Source organism: Camellia sinensis, chromosome 10 (assembly GCF_055761805.1).
Source record: "Camellia sinensis isolate YWXY chromosome 10, ASM5576180v1, whole genome shotgun sequence".
Classification (NCBI taxonomy): Eukaryota; Viridiplantae; Streptophyta; class Magnoliopsida; order Ericales; family Theaceae; genus Camellia; species Camellia sinensis.
Window position 1 is genome coordinate 173,419,685 of NC_138970.1, and position 24,052 is coordinate 173,443,736.

A 24,052-nucleotide genomic window follows, 5' to 3' on the forward strand; every position below is an offset into this window, starting at 1 on the left:
TGATGGCGTGTCATGTCAATAAGGAACTCCGATCAGACATTTGGTGTGTATATAGGCTACAGCAACCACATCTGTGGAAGTAAGTCTTCTTTTTCTTATTTAAATGAAGACTTTCATTCTACTATCAGTTTTGGTGATTGTTCTACTGTGAAAGTAATAGGAAAATGTGATATTAATTTTAAAACCAAGGATGGTGTTGTAGAAACAATTTCCAATATTTTTATGTCCCTGACTTGAAAAGTAATTTGCTAAGTGCTGGTCAGTTGCAAGAAAAGGGTTATGTGATAACTATTAAAAAAAGTGCTTGTGAGATCTATGATCCTTCGAGAGGAGCAATTGCTATTGTTCAGATGAGTTCAAACAGGTTGTTTCCTTTGAAGATAACAACATCTCTACCTTGCTTAATGGTTGAAGTGAAAGACCCCTCATGGCTTTGGCATTTTCGCTATGGCCACTTGAATTTTGGCAGCTTAAAGACTCTCCAATAGAAAGATATAGTTGCAGGCCTCCCTCAAATTGTCATTCCTTCTCAAGTTTGTGAAGAATGTGTTGTTGGCAAACAACATCGTTCTCCATTCCCTCAAGGAAAGTCGTGGAGAGCAAAAACTGTCCTAGAGCTGGTTCATTCAGAAATTTGTAGGCCAATAAATCCATCTTCTAATAGGGGTAAAAGATATTTTATTACCTTCATTAATGATTATACTCGAAAAACTTGGGTTTATTTTTTACAGGAGAAATCAGAAGCTTTTAGTACATTTAAAAGCTTCAAGGCACGTGTTGAAAATGAAACAGGAAAAGCCATCAAAACTCTTCGCACTGATCGTGGTGGAGAATATTACTCAAAGGAATTTTATGTTTTTTGTGATAAGAATGGTATTCGAAGGGAACTCACAGCTGCTTACACACCACAACAAAATGGTGTATCAGAGAGGAAAAATAGAACCATCCTCAACATGGTGAGAAGCTTGCTGGCAAGAGGAAACATTCCGAAACAGTTCTGGCCCGAGGCAGTCAATTGGAGCATTCATGTGTTGAACAGAAGTCCTACTTTTGCTGTTCAAAACATGACACTTGAGGAGGCTTGGAGTGGGCGCAAACCAGCTGTAGATCACTTCAAAATTTTTGGATGCATAGCCTATGCACATGTTCTAGATGAGAAAAGGAAGAAGCTTGATGAAAAGAGAGAAAACTGTGTCTTTCTTGGAGTTAGTGAACACTTCAAAGCCTACAAGTTGTTCAATCCAATAACTGAGAAAATAATTACCAACCGAGATATGGTTTTTGATGAAGAAAACATGTGGGATTGGACTAGAAAATGCAAGGAACTGCAGCAAATTCGAGTTGATTTTGATGGTATAGAGAATAGGATTGAAATACAGCGGCATCAGCAGCCCTTAGATGAACACTTGCCCAGTTCTTCAGCTACTACACCAACAAATGAGCAGCCACTTGAGAATCAACGTCCAAGGAAAAGACTAGCTTGGATGCTGGACTATGTAAGTGGAGATGAACTCTCTGATGATGAGACTATTGCTCACTTTGCATTGTTTGCAGATTCTGATCCTATCACATTTGAGGAAGCAGTCAAGGATGCTAAATGGAAAAAGGCAATGAATGCTGAGATCAAATCCAATGAGAAAAATAATACATAGGAACTGACTGACTTGCCAAATGGACAGAAAACTATTGGTGTAAGATGAGTTTTTAAAACCAAGTTGAATGAGAAAGGTGAGATAGAAAAACACTCGTTTGGTGGCAAATGGATACAAACAAGAGTATGGTGTTGATTACAAGGAGGTGTTTGCTCCAGTTGCAAAGCTAGACACAATTCGTTTGGTAATATCTTTAGTTACTCAACACTTTTGGCCTATTTTTTCAATTAGATGTAAAGGCTGCAGTTTTGCATGGGGAATTGGAAGAAGAGGTGTACATTGATCAACCTCCCAGATATGTGAAGCAAGGTCATGAAAAACAGGTATACAAGCTAAAAAGGGCATTATACAGACTAAAACAAGCACCTAGAGCTTGGTATAGTCGTATAGATACTTACTTTGTTAAATAAGGTTTTCTTAAATGTCCTTATGAGCATACACTCTATACTAAATTTAGAGCAGATGGGAAGATGCTTATTGTGTGCTTATATGTTGATGACCTTATTTATGTTAGTAACGATGGAGCTATGCTTGCTGATTTTAAGAAATCTATGATGAATGAATTTGACGTGACAGATTTGGGGCTGAAGCACTATTTTCTTGGCATTGAAGTAATGGAATCTACTATTGGTATCTTCATTTCACAAAAAAAATATGTTTTGGAAATTCTAGACATGCAAGACTGCAACTTAGTTTCCACCCCAACTGAACTTGGTTTGAAGCTCACGAAGATTAGATCAAGAAAGAAGGTGGATGCAACTCATTACAAGCAAATTGTTAGGAGTCTTATGTATTTGACATCGACAAGACCAGATATTATGCATGCTGTTAGTTTAATCAGCAGATACATGGAGAATCTAACCGAAGTTCATCTCTTATCAGCAAAGAGAATTTTCCACTATTTGAAAGGTACAACAAATTTTGGAATTTTTTATAAAAATGGTGGAGAGTCAAGTTTGATTGGTTTTTCAGACAGCGACTATGCTGGAGATATTGATGATAGAAAAAGTACTTCGGGTTTTGTTTTTATGATGAGTTCTGGAGCTGTTTCATGGTCATCTAAAAAGCAACCAATAGTTACTTTGTCAACCACCGAAGCTGAATTTGTTGTTGCAACAGCTTATGCTTGTCAAGCTATCTGGTTAAGGAAAATTCTTAAAGTGTTGCAGTTTAAGCAAGTGGGAGCTACTACCATTTTTTGTGACAACAACCCAGCCATCAAACTTTCAAAAAATCTTGTGCTACGTGGAAAGAGCAAACACATTGATGTGAAGTATTATTTTTTAAGAGATCTCAGCAATTATGGAGAAATTGAACTGGTTTACTGTCAAAGTGAAGACCAAGTTGCAGATATACAGACCAAGCCTCTCAAGTTGGCTGCATTTGTGAAGTTGCATGGTCTACTTGCAGTTTGTTCAGGTGCTGTTTTGAAAGAAGACTTTGCACAGGATTGAATTTGTTATTTTTAAACTGATTTCTACATATTTCAGTTTAAGAGAGGGTGTTAAATGTGCTATTTCAGTTTCTTTTAGTGTTTATCAGAAGCTTAGTCATTAGTTGTTTTGACCAAGTCTTTAGGAAGACCAAGGCTCCGTTTGGTTGTGTTTTGAAAACATAATTCTACACCTATATTTGAATATGATGTTTGGAAGGAGTTTTGGAATCAGTTTTCCAAAACTCAGCAGAGAACTCTGTCTCAGGCGCGATTTTCAGAATTTTTTTTTGCAAATTTTACCTCACCGGTCGTCCACCCAGTTGACCGGAATAGTAAAATTTTTTTTTTTTTGCAATTAATATGTTAATTTTTATATAATCGAAAAAAATATTTTCTGAATTTTTAAAAAAAATTTATGTGCTTTAAAATAATTTTGAGTTGTATGTTTGGTTATGAGTTGTAAATTTTTGTATCAAATATCAAATGTCACATCAACAATACCCCACTCAAATCAAAACTCTTTTCAAAACTATTTTCTTACCAAACAAATTTTCCACACTCAAATCATAATTTCAAACCTCACAAACTCAAAATACAACTCATACTCTCAAATCATAGTTACAAAGCTCAGTGGTGGAAAATCTGCTTTTTAGCGGCGTTTACAAAACGCCGCTATAGGTACAACAAACGTCGTTAATTCTTTTTGTGACGTTTAATGTCAAACGCCGATGCTGCGGCCGTCGCTATAGCTTTATGACGTTTAAAAAAACGTCGTTATATGACTATAGGCGGCGTTTTTAAAAACGCCGCCAAATATCCCACCAAAGATACTATGACGTCACTATCATTTTAACGACGTTTTCAAAACGCCGCCATATCTTTTTTAAAAACTTACTGTTAGCTTTTAGAGTTTTAGGTGATATCCCCTTTTTTTAATTTTCTTAAATTTTAAATTTAATATGAACAAGGACCTATTGATGTAATAATAAATAAGAAGGCAGCCTAAATAATAATGCATATGTACGGTTTTAGAAACACACAAATGAAGAAATATAAGCTCAAAGCATTAATCTTTACATGCTTACAAACTCCAAAGGCCTTGTTACATAAAGATTTAAAAAACAAAAAACAAAAAGTTGGGTCAAGAGGGTCTCATCAGAGAGTAAAATCAATTTTTCTGGTGTAGCCAATTTTGGGGTCGGGTAGTTATCTGCTGTGGGAATCCTGATGATGCTGCAGCAGTTGCAAACAGTTGCGGAGGATTGATGAACGGCCTTTGCTGATTGTTGCTCATTGACAGGGAGAGGTGATTGCCTTCGGTGGTGGCTCCAATTTGACCTCCATTGCTGCTGCTGCTGCTGCTAAGATATTGAACCTACAACCACACGATTAAAACAATTTATTAGCCGGTCTAATTAATTAACCCAGTTGATATTGTGATATCAAAGTTGTGTAGATTTCTCCATAAAGCAAAGGCATGGAAGAGCTTTTTAGAAGAAATTATAACAAATGTGTTACGTACAGGTTCTAAATGTACTTTATTTTATCTCTTTTCATGTTGCAACTTATATTAGTATCTATTACGTCCCACAAAACATTCTATTCAATTTATAGACTTCGCTGTTAAACAAATGAGTTCAGCTGTTAAATGGTTTTGAAACAGATAATTTGGCTAAACAAATTTGTAGAACGAATCTCGTACCCCAACTACATGAAAATTTGGCTAAACAAATGAGTTAAGCTGTTAAATGGTTTTGAAACAGATAAAAAGATTAAGAAGCAAAAAGGTACTTGTAGCTGGAGAACAGTTACCAGAATAGTGGTTTTTGGTCCGGACAACGCAAGCATTGTCTGCAAAAGTGGTTCCAAGAGATGCTCTGCATAAACCTAGTACAAAATTTTGAAATCCTTTTGCTTAGTTGAAATGTTATTGATGAATAATGCAAACATGTAATACATTCATTTATCTAACCTACGTTAAGAAATTTGAAGTCTGAATGACTTAATTTCGACATCTGCAAAGGATATGACAAAAGCATAAGCGAATCCTATTTAACGAAACTTACAACATCAGTGCCAATAATGTAGTCAAACGGTGGATCAACAGCCTTTATTTGATCCACATTACCCCAGCTCAACTCTGCAACCTGGATGGAACCAAAGGAATCTACATGAAACAAAATTTTCACGTAAGAGAACGGTAAATTTTTTTTACCACAGTAGGTAAGAAAGCAATGACATTTGACAACTTTGCCGATATCAGTTGAACACCAATTATATATGATGGTCATTTAGATAAGAAATTGAATTCAGAGAGAAGTAAGGAAAAAGGAAAGACCAGAAACTTGTAAGCACACCTGAACCAGGATTCATTTGCATGATCCTTGATGCATTACGCTCACAATTTCTCATTAGCAATGGCAAAACCTCAGTTTGGTCTGTGGAGACTACGTCGCATCCTAGCAATGCCATGCCTGAAAACCACACCACTAAACACTAAGCTATTCCCCTCGCAATAGATCACAGTAAACTAGAGCCATCCCTACATAACATTCATATCAGAAATTATGCAAAAACAGAAGACACTCACCAAAACCAGCCACTCCACATCCTGCCCCAAGTTAAATAACACGTTTTCCTTTCAGTTTAGAAGGGGAAAACCTTCCCTTTCTGCAATTTTTTTCCTGAGCCACACAAACATGCACACAAGCACAAACAGAGTTTTAAAAATAATAATAATAATAAATAAATAAAATACTTATTTAACAATCAGATAACACGGTGTGGATGGGCAAATAAGGTTAAGAGAAATGTTGAAAAGCTGAAGGACAAGCATCATTATGAGAAAATGCCACAATTATCTTATATGGGCCCAACCAACCATTTGTTGAAAAGTTCAAAAGAACTCTGCCTCATGATGACAGATTTTCGTTCCTTGTACTTTTGGCTCTTTTCATGGGCAGTCTCCTGAAAATAAAAACCTAAATTAATTAAGCACCACAGTCAACTAAACACGTGTAAACCATAATCTCAAGAACTCTGCCTCATGCTCTTACGTATTTCCATCCCAAAATTGATCCCACCCAATGCAAAAAACATCAGCAACAGTGTGCAATCCGGTCATCATCATTCTTTCTTCTCGTTCTTCAACCCCACGAGAGAGAGAGAGAGAGAGAGTCGCACATGAGGAAAGGAAGAAGGGGGAAGTGGCAACGGTTTGCAAATCTTCAGTCTTGTTCAAGGAGGTAGCAACCAAACAGATTTATCTATTGTACCATATTTTAAAGCATGTAGTGTATTGTGCTATGGTTCCCAGTCCTTGTACAGAAATGATTGTGTTCCAGGTAACATAGGTCGAGCATATTGTATTGTATAATGAAGCTGAAGTGAAGATATAATTTTGTTATTTATCTATATAACTCTCCTCAGTCCTTCAATTTCTGCTCTGACAATTCAAGGGCGTAGAAAAGAAAATAAGAGAAGCTGAATAATTTCCCTCATGAGAGGTAGGGACTGATAAGAAGCAATACATTGACACTGACACTACATAGCCACTCATACGTAATAGCATAGCTTGCTACAAAAAGCTTAACAAGCCATCTGTCATCGCATGAACAAAAGAAAAAACTAGCAAAATAAATTTCAAGCCCACTAAAAGAAAAGATCACACATTTCTGAAGTGTACCAGCAGGTTCTACAGACATCTACTGCAATTAAATAGACAACACCCTTTGAACACTAGTTACCTCACTTAAGGTCTTAACAGATATATTTATTTACATACATGCAAGTAACCACATTTATCACCGAAAACAAGAAAAATAACAAACATGTTTTCCCCAATAGTAACATATAATTGAAGACAAAAGCAAATAAATATAAATTGGTGAAATAGAATTGAAAAAACCAGTTTCAAAAGGTTTCCAGATTTTGTAGAATAATGTCAAAAGTAAAGCATGCTCACAGGTAGAAAGTAGCTAAGTGGTGTACACGCAAGAGTTATAATTACTTTTGAGAGATATCAGAAGAATGAAGACCAAGAGTTACCTAAGATGGCAAAGAAATTAGATGTGAAAACTACGGAAGGGTCTCGAGTAACACCAAAAACTGCTGGTATAGAGTCAATCCGAAAATGGGCATCAAATTATCACTAAAATACTAACTACAAAATCCTCAAGCTCTTTGAATGTATACACCTAACATGGACAGGGACAAAGGGAACCCACTGTGAATACAATATCACTGAGCTCAACAACTGCCACTGTCAGAAGTAAAGGTGTGGCCTGCCAAAAATATAAAAAAGAAGTCAAATCTATGATATTGCAAAACAAGGAAACAAAGATCACTTTGAATGAATGAATTAAAAGATCACTTTGAAGAAAAGAACAAAACCTCAAACCTCTTGTACGCATACAAATGAGCATCCATCAAATCAGCGCGGATTGCCATCTACACAAGCAATGAAAAACAGAGCCCCCAGTAAGAACCAACTACCCAGTCGAAATGGTCTTAAAAAAGGCAACAAAACAAGGAACAAAGAGTTATTACACATTATTAGATATCATCTGTGCTTCCCCGTGAGCAATAAATCAAACTGGTGACTGAAATTTCTAATCAGTTACGCAGACCCACAAGAGCAATAGATCAAACTGACAAATGATTTTATTTTTTCTTTCCTTTTCTTTTCTGGTACAGAATAAAATTATTTTTTTTGCCAGCAGAGAAAGATAAGAAATAGCTGTTTTAATGAAGGAGATGAAAATGAGGAGGCACGAAAATTTAGGGAAAAGAGAAGAATGCACTCAACATGTGACAACAAATAAAATTTTTTTTTCCTTTTTCTTGGGTACAAAGACAACCAAAGAATATTAATATGAAGGTCACCAATAACATCTTTGACTGCAAACATTCCTCTGCAGTGCGCCCCCCCCGCAAAAAAAAAAGGTGGCCCCATGAGCATAGACAGCAAGGAATTAATTTAAAAAATATTGTTTTCTGGTGAATGCCAATAGAAACCTTACAAAGCTGCCGGAAAGAGGTCACAAGCACCCAAAGCATAAATAATGAGAGCATTCATTCCCATCCACTGAATATATATATATATATATATAATTACAAATACAAATATAATATATGTATATAAATGAACATAGAATCGACTTACTATGTAAAAGATGATGGTTAAGAGGAATCCTGATGCTCCTGCAGTAATGCACATATAGCTCAAAGTGTAAAGTGGTTTAGAAAAAGAAATACCTGGAAGAATCAAGCATACCTTGCAGTTAGAGGAGAACAATGGAGTACTTAAAGTATTAGGATTGCAAATCAGATGCTAAAGTTAGACAGCATACCTAACACCTTTAAAACATAGCCTGAAATTAGTAGAGGGAAGGATGATATGGACCACCAAAATACCCTTTGCCTGTGGCCCTGCAAAATGTAGGCAAGCAAGAAATTGTAGTAATATAACACAAATCAACAAAAGATCGATCATGTGATTGCACCTTGACATGTATCGAATTTAATAAATACACTTGAGAAGCAATTTAGGCTGCAAAAGCATGCTAAATAAAACCAACAGCATTACAAGGAGGTTGAAGACTGCCCCTCATTCCACAGTGCACCTAGAAAACCAATGTGGTGAATTGACAAATAGTTCCATAAAATAAATGGAAAAAAAAAATGAAGGAGAAGAAAAGAATATAGTATCGAAATTAAGCTACAAAAGATTTTGTGAAAAGTAAAAAAGCATCAAACTTCCTCATACAAAAATCCAACCGTTATGCTTTTGATGTTATCAATTGCTAAGACCATGAAGAGGAACCCAGTGAGAAAAAATGATGGTTGGCACACAGCTTGTCAAATCTTAATTAAAACGATATTGAAAGACACAATGGTAATCAACATAGGCATCAACCATCGAAACGACTAGCTTGAATAAGTATTGCTCAAATTCCTTTGGAGCTTCATCCTGTGAAATCCAGACAGACTCTGACAAAGTCTCTGTCCATCGACACGTCCCATTCCGTACTGATGCTTTCCCTGATTTGCTGACAGCTTTCCCCGTTTCTGTGGAGAGAAAAGAGACATAAAGCTTGTCCCATCCTTTGGGTACCTAGAAGGGAAAAAAAATAGAGAGAGCAAAACCATGAAAAAAAATAAAATTAAATGAACAATGTAACAGTGAAAAAAAAAAAGAAGTTAAAACAAATAAGCTTGGATAAAAACTCAAAACAGAAATCACTGGGTCATAATTCTAGGACAGGGGAGACAATAGCGTAAGCCAGCCTGTTATTACATTAGATTACAAAGTCCATTTTTTTTAAACTATTCAATCAGTCAACATTTTGTGATAGTTACAATTTCTTAGGTAGTGACATCCATATGCCTTCACTCTAAATCCAGAACCGCCTAGCATGACTGTAGTAGTGTAATTCAAGCTGATGTTGGACAGAAGTCAGCAAAATCTAATAGAAGTCCTATTTTGTATCACAGTTCAGAGATATAATATCCTTGGTGCATCAAAAAGAATGCATTGATTATTTGTTCTTGTTCTGTCATACAGCAGAACTCTCTGATTATAATGAGAGCCATGGCAGGCTTGAACAACAATACTGTATCAGTGTATCACAAGTCAATATTGCTGGATGCCCAACCAGAGGGGATTTGACAATCCAATTAAACGAACCCATGTATAATATATTGATTATCACAAATTCATACAAACCAATTAAAAGAATGCATTGATATATTTTAACACCTTAAAATTCAAACCAACAAAAAAGAAGAAAGAGGAGGCAGATGATGAAGAAAGCAGCAGCTGAAAGCATCTTTACCCGTGATTCTACACTGGCACATACAGCATAAATGCCCCAGTTTCTGGTGTAATTATTATATAAATGTACTTTCCCAAACCTGACACTGGCACATACACTCATTTTCTATAAACGTGGGCTGTCCTAGTTCAAGAACAAGAACAAAAAGTCAAGGTCCTCTTGATAGTAAGTTTACGGGTTTTGTCAGGATGACCAACAAAACTAATCCCTTCACTAAGAAAGCTAACAAATCAATCTCAATACACACTTATCAACAGCCACAGAGTCAAGCAATTAATCTAAAATAGCTATCTACTAACATTTCACATCAAGTTAGGAAAACTACAAATATAAAAATAAAAAAGCTGTCCTTTCCCTTATCAAGTAAGAATGTTAATGCAGTATCAGTTTTCATAAGACATTGAAAGCAATGAATTCTTTGAGGTAGAAGGTTCAACTTACCAGTCAAGCCAAACATTGGACCTCATACTTTAAATCCTATTAACTATTAGGTACTTCAAATAAAGCTAGTAGGCATTAACTCACACAACTTTTGGGGTAACACCGGCAAACTAAATTCTTAATTATGGATCTGTGCAGTTAATAGACTGCTTCCAGAAAATAACAGTAGCATAGAAAAGTTTTCTTTGTCCATGATGACCAAATGGGAAGAAAAACCAAAGTAAAATTCATTGAGCCAAACAATGAATAGCAGTATCAGCCACAATAACAGACATTACTTGGAGAGATGGTGGAACAAATGGAGAAGGGGCAAATGGTGGAGATCCAGGACAGGGTTTCCCAGTAACCGGTCCACATAGATTTATGTTATTAGCAAAACTGCAGAAGGTACACAAAAAATTAGCATAGCATTTTACATCAATCATTCAAGGACACTACAGAACAACAGTCTCTCTAACAAGAAACCTGATGGGAGTGAATAGTGAAAACGAGCCACTGTCTGGAATAGGTCCAGATAAGGATGATTATTCAATCAATACATAGAGATACATATATAAATTCATATATATACTTGTATAGAGAGATTTTAGGAGAAAAAAAATTTCCAAAAAAAAGTACAAATAATGTGTACGTAGAGAATAAAATTGTGCGAGAGATCCAGAGAGATTGAGAGATCGAGAGAGAGGGAGACAGAGACAGAGATCGAGAGAGAGATCGAGAGAGAGAAGAATCGACGAAACTGAGATTAGATTGAAATCGAAATCGAAATCGTGCATATGGTTAGTAGACGATGCAGATGCAGATGCAGATGGTGATGGCGGTGGCGGTGGAGCTTTGAAATCAAAATCATTCTGAGATTGGATTGACCGAATGATGAATCACCGAGCTGAAGAAGTTTGAATCAAGTTGAAGGAACTGAAGGGTAGAGAGAGAGAGAGAGACAGAGAGCGAGTGAGAGATTTGAGGGACCGATTTCTCTGAGGCTCTAGGGTTTCTCAGATTCAAATAAGTTGTGAGAGATTTGAGGGTTTGAAGAGAGAGAGAGAGAGACACTGTAACATATTTGAAGGCACTTTTCAAACGACTCTTTTACTTAAACGGTACCGTTTTAATAAAAATAAAATGTGACGTTTATAAAACGCCTTTAAATATTAAAAGTAGTGGCGTTTAAAAAAACACCGTTAAATAAATGCCGTTAAATCATATATTTCCTGTAGTGGCTCTACCAAACACAACCCAAGTCTTTAAGAATTCAGTTACTTGATTCATGGCTGAGAAAATGTTTTATTTGTTATCTTATTTTATAGGAGTTGTGGTTAGTGCTAATGTTAGTTGAGGAGATGTGCTTCTGCAAGACTGATGTAAAGTCTATATAAAGGCTTTTTATCAATCAATAAATATTGAGAGCTTCACAATTCCAATACATTCCTTTTACTTTTCTCCTAAACTGTGCCAGTGTATCAGAGTGTATCAATTACTCAAGCTGTGTGGTCCGCAATAAACACAAAATTGAGGAGATTAAAGTAGAAAGAAGTGTTGGAAATGGTTATAAAAATCAGAATTTTTTTCTAAGTTCGGTCTATTTTTTAGGTGGGCCCCGAGTGTCGATTTACTCGGGTCAAAGTGGTAACGCGTTCTATGCCGCGTTGTGATTCACGTGGTATATTTGGTTGCTCAAAACCATTACCGAGTGAATGGGAAATTGAAACCAAAGGGTACTCCATGGAAATGGAGTTTTGGTGGAAATTCCTTAAGGTTGTAAATTGACTTGTCCCACATTGATTTGGTGGGAAGTTTTGAAAGGGTTTATAAGGCTTAGGGTGAGATACTTGGGGTGTGCCCCAAGGGGTACCCAAGTGTTTTAGAGGGAGAGGTTATGGGCTAGACCCATTGGACCCAAAAATCACCACGCGCGCCGCCGTCCGTCCGGTCGGGCGGGCTGGGCGCGGGTGTGTGGTTGGGTTGGGCTTCTAATCTTTTTGGGCAAAAAACATTTGAATTTAATTTTATTTTTTAATAAAATAAAATCCAGAATTCAAATTAAATTGATTTGGAATTAGTGTACATCCAAACAGGGCCCTTCCCGTTTTCAAACAGAAATAAACTGTTTTGGAATTAGTGCACACCCAAACAGGGCCCTTCCCGTTTTACTATCTGTTTGAATTCAAAACCCAACAGGTATGATACCTGTTCAATTCAAAACCAAGAGCCACATACCTGTTTAATTCAAAACCAAGAGCCACCTTCACATCTATAAATAGGACCACCCTCATTTGATGTTTGCATTCAGAAATTTCGTATTTCACCTCTGCTAATTCTATTCTTCATCTTGCTGCATTTTATTTTCGAAAGAAAGAGTGTAAACACTTAGTGTGTTCGTAAGGCAAACAATTAGTAGTGCTGCTATTATTTGTGGTAAATCATTTCATCCTGGGAGATAGACGTCCAATTTCTGAAAGCACCGTGGAGAGGACGAATCTGTCTTAAGGACACAGTGTCAAACACTGGACTTGATCAGAAAAATAATTCGAAGAAATTAAATCAAGTAAGTTATTTAATTTACTTTCAGTGTTGTTTTTATTTGTTTATTTATTCAGATTTTAATTTTGTTTTTGTAACAAAATAAAATCTATTTTTTATTTATATTTTTTTTTATTTCAAGTTTGATTTTTGTAATCAAACATATTCTCTCATTTTCTTTATTTCTTTATATTCTGGTTGTTGTTTAGTACACAACAGAATTTAATTAATTTAAATACAGTGAAGATTGCCCTACAATCTTAAGACAGACTCCTTTTTGGGTATCTTCATTGTATTTAATTTTCTGTGTTTTCAAATTAATATTCTCGTTGGAAAAACAAATAGTAATTTATGCTATTTGACAGATAGTAGTAATATGCTGTCTCTTTTCTTTGACAACAACTAGTAGTACGATACTGGTGTCATTAACAATTCAGAATATTATTTGGTATTACAGAAAATTCTTGTGATATTTTATTTTTCTAGTTTTAGTAACAAGGAAAATAAAATTATTTTGTTGTTATAATTATTTTCTGGTTTTAGTAACTAGAAAATTAATTTGTGTTTTAATATTTTCTGATTTTTGTAATCAGAGATTATGGCTACTACAACTGAAACTGCATCTGGCAGTGGTACTCCTATTGTTACACCTACATCGGTCCCTATCCAGAACCATGTTCATGTACCAATCAATCATGGAGAAAAACCGAAAAAATTTAATGGTACCGAGTTTAAGAGATGGCAGCAGAAGATGCTGTTCTATCTTACAACTCTTAATTTGGCCCGGTTTCTCCATGAAGAGGCTCCAGCACTTAAAGAGGGTGAAAGTGATCGGCAAGTTGTTGCCGCTGTAGATGCTTGGAAACATTCAGATTTCCTGTGCAGAAACTACATCCTAAATGGCCTTGACAATATGCTGTATAATGTATACAGTCCTCTGAAAACAGCAAAAGAATTGTGGGATTCTTTGGAGAAGAAATACAAGACAGAAGATGCCGGCACGAAGAAATTTGTCGTCAGTAAATTTCTGGACTTTGTTATGGTAGACTCCCAAACGGTAATATCTCAAGTTCAAAGTTTTCAAATAATTTTGCATGATATTCATTCAGAAGGTATGTCTCTTAGCGAGTCATTCCAAGTCGCTGCTTTAGTGGAAAAGTTACCACCGGCTTGGAAAGATTTCAAAAATTATTTAAAACATAAACGCAAAGAGATGACTATGGATGAATTGATTGTAAGATTAAGAATTGAAGAAGATAACCGAAAGGCTGAAAAGAGGAATGGGAAAAATCCCATTGAGTCCAAGGCTAATGTGGTTGAACAAGTTCATAAACCACATAACAAAAAGAGGAAGTTTACTGGAGATGGTCCTAAACAAGGCGATAGTAGCAAGAAGTTCAAAGGAAAATGCTATAACTGTGGCAAAACTGGACATCGAGCTTCTGACTGCCGCCGCCCTAAAAAGAATCATGGAAGTACAAGTAAGAAGACCACCAATCAGGCCAATGTAACAGAATTGGATTACATCTCTGACGGAGTGAATGACATCAACCTTTCTGCTGTGGTGTCTGAGGCTAACTTGGTTGGAAATCCCAAAGAGTGGTGGGTTGACACTGGAGCAACTCGTCACATTTGTGCGGACAAGAAGATGTTCACTACCTACAATGAGGCTGCAAATGGTGAACAACTTTTCATGGGAAATTCTTCTACTTCTACTGTGGCTAGACAAGGGAAAGTAATCTTGAAGATGACATCAGGGAAAGAACTGACCCTCAACAACGTACTGCATGTACCTGACATCCGGAAGAATTTAGTTTCTGGGTCTTTGTTAAGTAAAAATGGTTTTAGGCTTGTATTTGAGTCTGATAAATTTGTATTAACAAAGAGTGGTATGTATGTTGGTAAGGGATACATGAGTGATGGTCTCTTTAAGTTAAATGTAATGACAGTTGTACCGAAAGTTGCTATGAATAAGAATAACACATCTTTTGTTTATATTCTTGAGTCAAATTTATGGCATGGTAGATTAGGACATGTGAATTTTGATGCTTTGCGTAGATTAATTGGTTTAGATCATATACCAAAGTTTGAAATTAATCCTAATCATAAATGTGAAATTTGTGTAGAAGCGAAACTAACTAAGGCTCCATTTAAATCGGTTGAAAGAAAAATTGAACCTCTAGAATTAATTCATACTGATGTATGTGATTTAAAATTTATTCAAACTAGAGGTGGCAAAAAGTATTTCATAACATTTATCGATGATTGCACACGATATTGTTATGTTTATTTACTTAGAAGTAAAGATGAAGCCTTAGAAATGTTTAAACTCTACAAAACAGAAGTTGAAAATCAACTTGGTAAAACCATTAAAATGGTTAGAAGTGATAGGGGTGGTGAATATGATGCACCATTAAATGAATTTTGTGCACAACATGGCATTATTCACCAAACTACATGCCCTTATTCTCCACAGCAAAATGGAATTGCTGAAAGGAAGAATAGAACCCTAAAAGAAATGATGAATGCCATGTTACTAAGTTCAGGTTTACCACAGAACTTGTGGGGGGAAACAATATTGTCTACTAATTATGTTCTTAATAGAATACCTCACAAGAAAACCAAAAGCATTCCTTATAAATTGTGGAAAGGTCGACCACCTTCCTACAAATACTTAAAAGTGTGGGGGTGTTTGGCAAAAGTTGAAGTACCTGTTCCTAAAAAGACTAAAATTGGACCAAAAACAGCAGATTGTGTGTTTATTGGTTATGCTCAGAATAGTAGTGCATATCGGTTTCTGACTTATAAATCAGATATACCTGATATAAATGTGAACACTATTATAGAGTCAAGGAATGCTGTGTTTTTTGAACATGTCTTTCCTTACAAGAAAGGACAGGAATTAAGTTCACAGAAAAGAACTTATGATTGTACACAAAGTCAAGAGACTAATGACAATCAAATACAAGAGACTAATAATAGTCTTGACCAACAGGATTTAACTAATGATGAACCTAGGCGAAGTAAGAGAGCAAGAACATCAAAATCCTTTGGTCCAGATTTTCTGACATACTTGTTAGAAAATGAACCTCAAAGCTTTAAGACAGCAATGACAGGTCCTGAAGCACCTTTGTGGAAAGAGGCTGTTAATAATGAAATTGAATCCATTATGCAGAATCATACTTGGGAATTGGTGGATCTTCCACCAGGTTCTAAACCTCTTGGATATAAATGGATATTCAAGAGAAAAATGAAAGCAGATGGTTCAATTGATAAGTATAAAGCAAGACTTGTTGTTAAAGGTTACAGACAAAAGGAAGGTCTGGATTATTTTGACACATATTCCCCTGTGACAAGAATAACATCCATTCGCATGCTTATTGCTATAGCAGCGTTGTTTAATTTAGAAATACATCAAATGGATGTTAAGACAGCTTTCTTAAACGGTGATCTAAATGAAGAAATCTATATGGAACAACCCGAAGGGTTTGTAGTATCAGGGCAAGAAAAGAAAGTTTGTCGACTTGTAAAATCCCTTTATGGATTAAAACAAGCACCTAAGCAATGGCATGAAAAATTTGATCATGCAATGCTTACTAATGGGTTTAAGATAAACGAATGTGACAAATGCGTCTATGTTAAAAACACTGACCAAGGATATGTCATAGTTTGTCTTTATGTGGATGACATGCTTATCATTGGAAGCAGTCAAAACATGATCAAATCAACTAAGCAGATGCTTAACAAAAGATTTGATATGAAAGATATGGGGGTCGCAGATGTTATATTAGGAATGAAAATTACTAAAAAATCTGACGGATATGCATTATCTCAATCTCATTATATTGAGAAAATTCTTGATAAATTTATCAAGGATGATTTGAATTTAGCTAGAACACCTGTAGACATCAGTCTTTATTTATCGAAAAATAAAGGTGATGCAGTGTCTCAGTTAAAATACTCCCAAATCATTAGAAGCCTAATGTACCTAATGAATTGTACTCGTCCTGATATAGCTTATGCTATCAGTAAATTGAGTAGGTACACTAGTAACCCTGGAGAAGACCATTGGAAAGCGATCATTCGAGTTCTTAGATATCTAAGATTTACTCGTGATCATGGTTTGAACTTTACTCGATATCCAGCAGTACTCGAAGGTTATTGTGATGCCAATTGGATATCGGATACTAAAGATTCAAAATCCACAAGTGGATATGTCTTTACTCTAGGAGGCGCTGCTGTTTCTTGGAAGTCCACGAAACAAACTTGCATCGCACGATCCACAATGGAATCCGAGTTCATTGCTTTAGACAAAGCAGGTGAAGAAGCAGAATGGCTTCGTCACTTCTTAGAAGACATTCCAATGTGGCCAAAACCTGTGCCAGCTATTTGCATTCATTGTGATAGTCAATCTGCAATAGGCAGGGCACAGAATCACATGTATAACGGTAAGTCACGACATATACGCCGTCGACATAATACCGTAAGGCAATTGTTGTCAAACGGAATAATCTCAATAAATTATATAAAATCTAAAGAGAATATTGCGGATCCGTTAACAAAAGGTTTGACAAAAGAGCTAGTGTATAGTTCATCGAAGGGGATGGGATTAAAGCCTATTACATAAGAGTCGTCATAATGGTAACCCTACTTATATGACTGGAGATCCCAAGAACTAAGTTCAAAGGGACAACTAAGTTATGTATGGCTCGCCAGAAATCACCAAGGGATTAAAATTCCTACCCATTCCTATGGTGAGAGTGATATCTGCAACATATGTTGTCTGCAGGGGTATAAGGATAAGCTTTGCTTTTAATGATTACTTATATCTTGATTAAGGCATAAAATCAAGACGAGTATAAAGAGATACTCACAATAAGAATCACCTATATGAGTGTTGAACTGGGGCCGGTTCTATGAGAATGAAGAGGCTAAATTCTCTAGAAACACTTATGAAAACCAGGTGCGTTCAAGGCCAAAATGAACACAACAGTGAGAACCACGATGTGTTAGAAGATATTTTGTGTGAAATCTATTGTCTTGGCTTACACAAACGGCTGAACAATTCAAGGCATCACGTCCATTGGTTAGCCAGTAAGTCCGATAGGTTATTACTAGGGAAGGTTCAAAGCCGAAAACTACCTATCCTGATGCAAGATATTTTCGACTTATACTCTTTCGTTAAAGTCTGCATATTGTTGCATTTCCGTTGTCATCAAATTCCATTCATGTGGGGGATTGTTGGAAATGGTTATAAAATTCTGGATAAAACCAGAATTTTTTCCTAAGTTCGGTCTATTTTTTAGGTAGGCCCCGAGTGTCGATTTACTCGGGTCAAAGTGGTAACGCGTTCTATGCCGCGTTGTGATTCACGTGGTATATTTGGTTGCTCAAAACCATTACCGAGTGAATGGGAAATTGAAACCAAAGGGTGCTCCATGGAAATGGAGTTTTGGTGGAAATTCCTTAAGGTTGTAAATTGGCTTGTCCCACATTGATTTGGTGGGAAGTTTTGAAAGGGTTTATAAGGCTTAGGGTGAGATACTTGGGGTATGCCCCAAGGGGTACCCAAGTGTTTTAGAGGGAGAGGTTATGGGCAAAATGGGCTAGACCCATTGGACCCAAAAATCACCACACACGCGCGCGCGCGCCGCCGCCGCCGTCCGTCCGGTCGGTCGGGCGGGCTGGGCTGGGCTAGGCGCGGGTGCGTGGTGTGTGGTTGGGTTGGGCTTCTAATCTTTTTGGGCCAAAAACATTTGAATTTAATTTTATTTTTTGGTAAAATAAAATCCAGAATTCAAAACAGGGCCCTTCCCGTTTTACTATCTGTTTGAATTCAAAACCCAACAGGTATGATACCTGTTCAATTCAAAACCAAGAGCCACATACCTGTTTAATTCAAAACCAAGAGCCACCTTCACATTGATAAATAGGACCACCCTCATTTGATGTTTGCATTCAGAAATTTCGTATTTCACCTTTGCTAATTCTATTCTTCATCTTGCTGCATTTTATTTTCGAAAGAAAGAGTGTAAACACTTAGTGTGTTCGTAAGGCAAACAACTAGTAGTGCTGCTATTGTTTGTGGTAGATCATTTCATCCTGGGAAATAGACGTCCAATTTCTGAAAGCACCGTGGAGAGGACGAATCTGTCTTAAGGACACAGTGTCAAACACTGGACTTGATCAGAAAAATAATTCGAAGAAATTAAATCAAGTAAGTTATTTAATTTACTTTCAGTGTTGTTTTTATTTGTTTATTTATTCAGATTTTAATTTTATTTTTGTAACAAAATAAAATCTGTTTTTTATTTATATTTTTTTTTATTTCAAGTTTGATTTTTGTAATCAAACATATTCTCTCCTTTTCTTTATTTCTTTATAAGGTTGTTGTTTAGTACACAACAGAATTTAATTAATTTAAATACAGTGAAGATTGCCCTACAAGAAGTAGAAGAAGAAAAGAAGAAAAAAAGGGTAATCGAGTGCATGAGATGTACTAATTAGTAAAGGTTGTAAATAAATTATCAAAATTTATTTCCAATAATAGAAAAATAAAATTTGCATGCAAAGTTAAGATACAAAAACTAATCAATAATAAATATCATTGAAATATAAAAGGCCTCTTACTTTAGGCCTTTATACGGGTTGGGCCGGCCCTGAGCTTGATGATATAAGAAGGGCCCTTTTTTAGTGGGTTATTCATGTATTCCATCTCTAATTTCAGTTGGCCCATTGTGTCATGCCAATGGTGGTTAATGTTGGAAGGATGAGAACCTAGGCCTGTGCATGGTGGTTGTACCTTGTTCACGATAGTTTAAAAGGTATACTACAAAAAAAATTGTTTTTTGCGACGGCAAAACGCCGTCGCAAATGCCCCGAACGCCGTCTCAAAAGGTTTTTGCGACGGTAAAATGGCTTTTTGCGACGATAAGTGGGGGTCGCAACAAAGGGGGTTGCAAAAGGGTTTTAGCGACGGCACTGGCCTTTGTTTTTGCGACGAGAAAATGCCTTTTTTGCGACGGTAAATTTCTATCGCCAATAATGAATGAAAATCTGAGTTTTTTGCGACGACACAGTATTGCCGTCGCTAAAAGGGTTTTTTGCGACAGCAAAAATACCGTCGCTAAAAGTGTATTTGAGACGGCAAAAATACTATCGCTAAAGGCGTTACGTTTCAAAAAAATTGCTTTTTTGCGACGGCAAAACGCCGTCGCTATAGGTATAAGGCGTTTTATAAACGTCACTGATACTTATAGTGGCATTTTGAACAAAAACGCCACCTTTTTACTTAATTTCATAATTTAATTAATATAAAATATGCTCTGAGCTGGTTATTTACATTCCATGCACAAAAACATCATAACAGAAAATAAAAATAAAAATAAAAATAAAAATTGATAAAACCATCAAATTCAATATTTTACAAAGAACAATTAAACTGTACATGTTCATAAAAGCATATTTAAATTATAAAATTCACCCCAATCCTAAAAAAAATAAAATAAAATCTGAAATTCACCAATCAGCACACTTGCATATTTAAATGCTCTTACAAAAAATAAAAAAATAAAAAATTTCCAACAAGATTTCAATTTTGGGCCTATTTCAAAAATCAAGCTGCAAATTCCTTCTAGAATCAGATCTTCCCCTCCGCAAAATTTATCCTTTTGACCTACAAATAAATAGATAACAGTTGCAAATTATAATCTTTTTGAAGAAAATCTAGAACAAAGCAATAAATACCATCAAAATCATGAAGAGATAAAAGCTAATACATAAATCCCCATGATAATAAGAACATGTATAGTAAGATTTTAAGGTTAGTTTCATCAATCAACGTTTAGCTAATCAAACACCAAAACACAATTATAGTACATTGCAAATGCTGTCAAGTACTTATTGTCATCTGGTATTCCGGTATGCCATCTGGTATTCCAGTCATAAATTAAGCAAATCGCATGTACTTATTGTAAAACAAATCCAAAAAAAACGGTAAAATTTATTTATATTGCCTGGATGGAGTTGGGGAGCAACTAATAAGGATAGGCACATATCATATTATTTTCTTGGTTATTATTATTGGATAGAATAGGCACATATCGTCTCAATTACAGGTGCTAGGCACATTGGACACTTTACTCTTCCTTGGACCAGATTGTCTGCGCATTTTGAACACGTGCACATGTGCCCACATCTGTGACAATATGGTATACAGAAGAGAGTTACATAGAATTTTATCCAGTATCCCTCTAATCTATATCAAGAAGTCATATAGATTTGTTAATTTTATACCTGTACAGTAAAGAATCTATACTGGTGTCATATAGATTTGTTAATTTTATACCTTTACGATTCACGATTCGATTCGATTCGATTCGTGATTCGGTACAAGGTCATTTTTCACGATACAAATCTCGATTTGACAATTAAGGTTGCGTCCATAAAAGGAGGTGCTTAGAAGTGAATGAGTAATCTTAAGGTCACAAAAATAAGTTTCAAATGCAGATATTCTACACACTTCAAGAATTTTATTCAGCAAATATAACCAAGTCCACCAAACATATGTATGAGTGAACAAAACGAACACTAGTAAACAGATGTTAATGAAATAATAGAAATAAAATGGATGATCATATGAAAAATTATAACTTATATTTTCTTGGCATTCCTATGATCAAGGTTTGTTACAAATCTTTAAAACCTGGTCCATGCAAATAGGAAATGGTGCATCACAAAGGAATTTTGGCAAATGAAAAGAAAAAAAAAAAAAAAAAAAAACACAAGAATAGCAGGGATAAAGAAAGAGGGTACATAAATTCTAGTAAGCAGAGAAGGAAATCACTATCTCACCTTATCATTTTGGCAGCACCAAAACCAAGAGTGTCATGGAACAAGTCTTTCATGAATTTCTGTTTTACAAGCAGCAGAAGTTGAGGGTTGTTATAAATTGTTGGAAGATAAGCCTCACCAGAGCCATCCTTGTGTTTGTCCCATGATTAAGGCCGAAATGTACGTCATTGAGGCCGTTAATTAGAATCTCTTAACTTCACTTGCTGGTCAAACTGTATATTTTATGTGTGTTAAGTGTCAATTAGGTTGTACATCGTCGGAGCATAAAATGAGCAAAAAGACAGAATTTGGGCAGAGTTGACTTTCCCGCACGTACGTTGACTTTTTCCGCACGTGCGTTGACTTTCCCGCACGTACGTTGACTTTTTTGGGAAAGTCAAACCGACGTTTTAAACCTGTTTGGATGAGATTGGAAGTATAAAAGGGCAAGTAAAAGGCTGGATTAGGGTTCGGAAGTTGTTTTGACCTAAAGGGAGAGGCTAGGGTTTGGAAAGGAAGAGAAACAAAAGCTCCAAGATGTCTCCCATAGTAGTTCCTTCTCCATCTACCTCCTCTCACTCCTCCATGAGTGGCTAGTCTCCTTTTCTAGGGTTTTGAAGAAACCCTAGCCATGTAATAGGTTTTTCTTTTTTGATTTTATATTATGTAAAGGTTTGAACCATTGTATGGTGTTTTAGAAATTCTTTATATATAATTTTCATTATCTTTTCAAATATTTGACTTTCTGTGATTGTTGAATATTATCCATACATGAGTTTTCTATTCCTTCACATTCAAGGTATGGGACGAACCATGCTACGAGGAACGAGTCATATCACTACCCTAGTTTAGAGTGAACGATTCGTATTACTTGAGATGGTTCGTGCTCGTACATTGAATGTGATAATCTTCTTGTTAAATGCTTTGAACTTGTAGTTGCGAAGCATTAATCCGTTCAAACCATAGCATAATTAATTTTAATTGGAAACCCTAATTATGTGGTTAGTGGTGAATTCTCCACCCTAGGATTTTTCCCCAATTTAGTAAATCCAATTTCATTTATTCTTGATAATTTAATTCATTAGTTTAATTTATTCGTTATTAAATTAGGTTATAAACAACCAATCTTTTTATCAAAATTAATTTAGGAATTTGACAATTAAATTAGTTTAATTTCACAATAGTCCCTGTGGATCGATACCTGGACTTGCCATTATTCTGATTGAATTTGGTATAGTTTAGTATTTAATTTTGGTGTGTTCAACGACCCATCAAATTTTGGCGCCGTTGCCGGGGACTTCTGGCGAAATTAGTTAATTTAAAGTTACATTCTTATTTTAATTTTTAGTTTAGGATTTTATGCTTTTGGTGTTGCTAAGTGTGCAGAGCGTTTGAAATTGGAGCTATCACTAAAGTGCAAGCGGAGCGCAGCTGAGCTTCAAAAAAATAATAAATAAATAAAAAATAAAAAAAAAAACGCAGCGCTAAAGTGAGTAAACAGAAGCAAACACTCACAAGTAAAGCACCAAAGTGCTAAAACGGAAGTCAAAGCTCAAACAGAGGTTGGAGACAACGTCTACACGTCAAGCATCTGCAAGACGAGTAAAGCGTTTTCGTTAAACCGCTGTGAGTATTTCTTCCTTTGGTATTTTGCTTTCATACTTAGTGCACAGAGTCGGAACTTGTGTGTGTGTTTGGGTAGTGTATGCACGGGCATCGTTCTTGTCGCCCTGAATTGTGGAATTTGGACCTTGAACTAGAAAGGACTCTTAGGAGACTTAGGGCTTCTGCCCGTGTTCCTAGGCTTGAGTATTCATATTCATACATTGAGCCATTAGAGATGGCAGATCCTAATGTCCCGAATGTGCCCAACCGGACACTTAAGGATTATTTTACACCCACTGCATATACATCACCATCATGCATCCAATTACCCAACACCACTGCTGCTCATTATGAGATTAAGTCCAGCACCATACAAATGCTCCCATCATTCCATGGACTAACTCATGATGACCCTTATAAGCATTTGAATGAATTTTTGGAAATTTGCTCGACAGTGAGGATCCAGAATTTCACAAATGAGGCTTTAATGTTGCGATTGTTTCCATTCTCGTTAAAGGATAAAGCCAAACACTGGCTAAATTCTTTACCTGCTAATTCAATCACAACTTGGGACCAATTACAGCAACGGTTCTTGGAAAAGTACTTTCCCATAGGTAAAACCAACCAGCTTAGGCGAGCTATCACAAACTTTGCTCAAATGGATGACGAGCAATTCCATGAGACGTGGGAAAGACTTAGAGACCTTCTCCAACAGTGTCCTCACCACCAAG

At 36.0% G+C, this 24,052-nt stretch overlaps 1 protein-coding gene and 1 long non-coding RNA gene across 6 annotated transcripts; both read right to left on the minus strand.

Moving 5' to 3' along the window:
- Positions 1–4,067: 4,067 nt before the first annotated feature.
- On the minus strand, positions 4,068–7,332 carry LOC145801440 (uncharacterized). Of its 3 annotated transcripts, XM_082892845.1 has the most exons (7): positions 6,144–7,307; positions 5,969–6,054; positions 5,678–5,771; positions 5,445–5,561; positions 5,154–5,254; positions 4,900–4,974; positions 4,068–4,462 (listed from the first exon to the last, which is right to left on the minus strand). In XM_082892845.1, the coding sequence occupies exons 4-7, from the start codon at positions 5,557–5,559 to the stop codon at positions 4,256–4,258; spliced, it is 498 nt and encodes a 165-aa protein (XP_082748971.1). In that variant the 5' UTR covers positions 5,560–5,561; positions 5,678–5,771; positions 5,969–6,054; positions 6,144–7,307; the 3' UTR covers positions 4,068–4,255. The 3 variants fall into 3 exon arrangements, with proteins under 3 accessions (XP_082748971.1, XP_082748973.1, XP_082748972.1); XM_082892847.1 differs by lacking the exons at positions 5,969–6,054; positions 6,144–7,307 and adding an exon at positions 7,314–7,332; XM_082892846.1 differs by lacking the exon at positions 5,969–6,054 and having other exon boundaries at positions 7,135–7,307.
- Positions 7,333–7,447: 115 nt separating this feature from the next.
- On the minus strand, positions 7,448–10,261 carry LOC145801441 (uncharacterized). 3 transcript variants are annotated; one of them, XR_014342945.1, is made up of 3 exons: positions 8,439–10,261; positions 8,252–8,343; positions 7,448–7,536 (listed from the first exon to the last, which is right to left on the minus strand). It is a non-coding gene; the product is annotated as an uncharacterized LOC145801441 (long non-coding RNA). The 3 variants fall into 3 exon arrangements; XR_014342946.1 differs by lacking the exon at positions 7,448–7,536 and adding an exon at positions 8,070–8,112; XR_014342947.1 differs by lacking the exon at positions 7,448–7,536 and adding an exon at positions 8,078–8,173.
- Between the last annotated feature and the right edge of the window lie 13,791 nt (positions 10,262–24,052).

Bases quoted from the DNA above. Each gene is read 5' to 3' on its own strand.
- LOC145801440 (XM_082892847.1), bottom strand. From the start codon at position 5,559: ATGGCATTGCTAGGATGCGACGTAGTCTCCACAGACCAAACTGAGGTT. The intron at 4,975-5,153 runs GTAAGTTTCGTT...ATTTTGTACTAG, and splicing joins ACATTATTGGCACTGATGTT to GTTTATGCAGAGCATCTCTT. The intron at 4,463-4,899 runs GTAACTGTTCTC...GTGTGGTTGTAG, and splicing joins GACCAAAAACCACTATTCTG to GTTCAATATCTTAGCAGCAG.